Below are 4,405 nucleotides of genomic sequence, written 5' to 3'. Positions count from 1 at the left end.
TCCTCGAGAGCCTGACGAAGCTGATCTTCGGTATATTGAGGCATTATATATAGAAGAAGACATGTGCAAAAGATGAGCCCATTTGGACGCGAATTGAAAATGTTGTGATAAAAGGAGGTTGGGGGTGGGCATTGGGTTGTGGTGGATTTTCGCGTTTTTGTGGGTGCCAGAAACAGGGGGGTGCCAGGAAGTGGGTATGTTGACTTACCCACCACTTTCAGGGCTCTACGAAAAATGGAGGCATGATCCCATCGAGTACGGAGCTGCTGCTCTGTTACAAAACCTTGTCATACTTTGCTTTAGAATCGAAAACAATTTCTGCCCAACATTTGAGCAGCCTCCGGACGCAGGAGCGCGCAGGAACTTCCGAATTGATGTGCTCATCTACGACTACAGCCCTTTGTACAGTTCACCTGGATCGCTCATTCCGCGATTGTTGGTGGAGATCAAAGGAGGAGGTGGTTCATCACGAGAGGTTGAGGACCAAGCACTAGCGAATGCTCGGGCGTCTATCGCGCAGTATAGCCTTCTCGGCCTCTTCGTACAGACAGTTATCGGGATTGAGCGTTCCTTGTGCTTCCGCTTTTGGTGGGTAGACCCAGTCAACTTAAGCCTCTTGCCTCTGGACAACGGCCCTCAATCTGGGTCCCGCAAAGGACGCAGTGCATACGTCGACCTGAATACCGACAACGGAAATTTGCTAGAGAGTTACTACGATCAAGTCAAAAACGGTATGCCGATCCTACCCACGGCAGTATCAGACCAGGACCAGCTGGACCCGCTGGCACAGAGTCAGCTCAACCAGTTCGCACAAGATCTGGATCAGTCGGCAAACGATCTGCCAAACGAGACCTCTGACGCAAACTTCCAGGGCTATGAAGAAGATGAAATGCTAGTTGACACGGAGCAAGGACAACTTTCGGAGCCGGAGCCTGAAGAAACGGACCCAGAAGCTGGAGCCGGTCCTTCTCAGGCCCAAGGGGCGAGTCAGAGTCGACGCACAACTTCTTCCAATGCCCATCGGATTGAGATCGTCTATGAACCGCATACTTTCAGTAGCGATAAGTTCATCTTCAAAAAGCATAAGAAAGGCAGATCTCACATTACCGAGCTTAAGGACTGGGATAAGCAACGCACTCGGGATGGAGAAGTGTGGACCTGGAAAGCCGACAGAAAGTACTGGGGCTACAAGCCACGAAACATGGAAAGACATTGAGACTTTTAATCGTGTCTATTCTTCCTCTCAGTGTCGTCTATATGGCTTGTGTATGCAGATTAGTTAGGCCCTCAAGACCAAATCAATACGTATTTCCCTTTCTGCGTCTACATTGTGTCCCACGGCGAGGTGACGAAGGTTCTAAATAAAGGCTCGGGATGAACAAACATTAGTCACAGGTATGGCTATGTTTGTTGGATTAACGACTATATCTGGATAAAGGGATACTAGAAATTCGTTAAATAATATACAAGAACCGGTGATAATGGGTAAATATAAGACAGAACCCCGCTTGGACCGGGATGGGACGGAATCCCTCAATCAAGCACAACAATCACTCTTTAATCAATAACCTCAGTGGTATTGCATTAAATCAACATCGTTTATCTAACATTATCTAACAATGTTCCCATGCTCGCAGAACGCGATTGAGATTTAGTGCCTGATTTCCTACCTGAGGCACTTACCACCCGGCGGCTTGAACAATGATCTTCCGGGCCTAGGCATGCAAATGTCAAATGCTGAGTCATCTAAGACATGCCCAATGGCACATGCCCAGTGGCATTATAAACCTTGAGACTGCACACCTGAGTTTTTTCCGCAAAAGAACTTGAACTACAATTCCCGACCACCCCTCCTACGGTTCCATGTCCTTGCTGCTATGAGCACTTTTTGCATCACACCACGATGTGGTTTGTGCAGGTTTAGGCTTCACGATGGAGAGCTTATCATCATCGGTGAGCCTGGTTCAATCTCTAGCCACTGCCTCTCTGACTTGACAATAGTGAAGGCTGGCCAGAGTTCCGAGGAGATGGTGTATGAGCGGATCATGGTTGATTTACAGAAGTCGAGATATATCACTTGTGTTGGAGACTGCTCACACCTGGACGGGAAAACAACAGGCTGTCATGTTGAATGTGCCAATCAGATAACCCCTTGGCCTGTCACGGAAGCCATTGAGGTATTGGCATTCGAGTACGAGCCTACGGCTCACGAGAAAGACGACCGAAGAAGTTGGCTTCACCACAAGCTGTCTGTCTTGTTAGACAAAGTCTTGGTGCGACTGCCCCGCGAGCTATGTTCTTTAATTGCTGGTCTGTGCCTTCGGAGTTACGCAGTGGAATGCGCCAGAGCCCTTCGCGCTGTGCCCAGTGGAGAGTCCTCGATCCAACTATCATCCAAGATATGGGGTCATTTCACGGATTTCGAAGGCAGCTCGTACTTGTCGTCGCTAAGCAACAACAACGATGATTGCCACACTCAGCTCATGTACGTACCCAAATCTATGTCGACAGTCACGACTATTTATCTTGCGGAGGACTATTTCGGTGTCAGGTTGATATCATTTTGCGGTGGTTCCACTCCGACCGTAGAGAATTGCCGAGATCTTTGGTGGCGAGCCATGGATCTTGAGAGTTCGCCCACACTTGTGGCTCAGAATAAGGTAGCTTCTTGAGCCTGCTACTTAGATACCACTAACACTATGTAGGGCCCAAAACTCCGCTGTTTCGTTCCAAAAGATGCGACGTTGAAACAACAGCAACTGACAAATGTGCTGTGGGCTATTGCCCCACCTAAAATGCCTCGTATGGTTCAACTTGAGAGGTCGCCTGAAGCAACCAAAATGTCTGCAGTGTTGTGCAACAACCCAAGCATAGTTGCATATTCCGTCCACTGGGATACGCGAATCATGTCGATTCATACACACACCCTGAAGGAAGAGCTTTCGACGTATCAAAATCGAGACAATGGTATTTGGCTCTATTTTCCATTGTACCGCAATGAAAAAGTAGTCGAAGTCTGGATTCGTGGTTCCGAAAGGCTAGATTTAGCATTGCTCGTACGTGCTATCATCTATGAGAAAACTTGCACTGACATGTGTATAGTTCAGAACAAGCCACGGCCGAACTCTGGTCTTTGGTCCGCATCTGAGTATGCAGCCACGGACGCGGCTTGCTCTAATAGATGTGCTACCTCAGGACGTGGAGACCCGAATTTTCATCGAAAAATCGCCTGTCGGAATACGTAATGTAGCATTCGAGAGTCCAAGCCCAGAGACGGCGTCAAGCCATTCCATCAGCCTTCCACAGCCAACGTACAAGATCCCGATATCAACTTTACAAACCCCTTGGTTCTACTCGACAGCTTCTTTGGATGGCGTGGAGGATATACTACCGTGTGTGCGCAGTATGGGTGGACGGACCAGGATCATCGGCCTACTTCTTCACTATATCGATGGCCATGAAGCATGCCTGGGTCAGGTCCGTCTTGATTGCTTAGGAGTACCAATCAGACTTCTTGGGTGCGCTAGCGTTTGGTGTGGAATATCTGCTGATAGGTATGGTACGTACGTCGTCTCCTTCGAACTATCACGGCCTGTCCACGATCAAAACATCTATTTGATCGAGATGAATTTTCGGGACTCAGTGGATTGGTGGTACTCATACCACTACTCCAAGATTTACCCCAGGAAATGATTGAGTCATTCATGTTGAGAATGGAGGTTCGCCACGCCACTCAGGAATGCTTTGCGTATCTCCAGAGCCTGCACATTGAGGAAGTCAGGATGTGTTCCAGATGGCGGAACTTCAGGATACATAGCTTTACACAGGAACAATCAAACTCAGAATATCCTTTCTAGACGTAGTATCCTTCTCAGTTATTCTCCCGCAGCAAACGGAGGATGATCACAGCTCAAATCGCAGCCTCACTAGCGACTTGGGGTAGCGCAAGTGAAAATTCTTGCCATCACCGATCACTCTGCCAGCTGGATTGATGAGCAAACAGAACAATTCGATATGTGATGGGATACCAACATCGAAATTTGAAGGGCTGTCAGTCGATTAGAAATCCTGGGCGATACCAAGAACTTAATCCCGCACTTATATCTCGGCACGTCTCCAACGTCTTCCGCTCGTGGAGGCACTCCGAGGTTTGAGGACAGCGACGAGCAAGGAAACTTGACTGGTTGGACCTGGACAGTCAAATCAAGGGCGTCCAATATCATATACGCAAAAAGCTCGAAGCGGGAGCTAGGACACGCCAGCTTCTAAAAATCGACGTGTCCGGTTCAAGGCTGCAGGAAGCTTGCCCCGCCATTTTGAAGACCAATACTCGCCGTGAAAATCTTCGCCAGCCGTGGCTCGGTGACATGAACAAGCACGTGGGATACAAGGTACTGGATTTCAT

General features: G+C 48.6%; 2 protein-coding genes across 2 annotated transcripts; both read left to right on the top strand.

Moving 5' to 3' along the window:
• Window positions 1-196: 196 nt before the first annotated feature.
• On the top strand, window positions 197-1,216 carry CTAM01_17108 (uncharacterized protein; the record flags this gene model as incomplete). The annotated part of the gene is made up of 1 exon (XM_060533099.1): window positions 197-1,216. The coding sequence occupies one exon, from the start codon at window positions 197-199 to the stop codon at window positions 1,214-1,216; it is 1,020 nt and encodes a 339-aa protein (XP_060372324.1).
• Window positions 1,217-1,877: 661 nt separating this feature from the next.
• On the top strand, window positions 1,878-3,693 carry CTAM01_17107 (uncharacterized protein; the record flags this gene model as incomplete). The annotated part of the gene is made up of 4 exons (XM_060533098.1): window positions 1,878-2,660; window positions 2,706-3,056; window positions 3,103-3,198; window positions 3,259-3,693. The coding sequence occupies 4 exons, from the start codon at window positions 1,878-1,880 to the stop codon at window positions 3,691-3,693; spliced, it is 1,665 nt and encodes a 554-aa protein (XP_060372323.1).
• Window positions 3,694-4,405: the final 712 nt, after the last annotated feature.

This window comes from Colletotrichum tamarilloi (genome assembly GCF_030869305.1).
Source record: "Colletotrichum tamarilloi strain Tom-12 chromosome Unknown Scaffold_348.1, whole genome shotgun sequence".
Taxonomy (NCBI): domain Eukaryota; kingdom Fungi; phylum Ascomycota; class Sordariomycetes; order Glomerellales; family Glomerellaceae; genus Colletotrichum; species Colletotrichum tamarilloi.
This window is presented reverse-complemented; position numbering and strand designations above follow the sequence as displayed.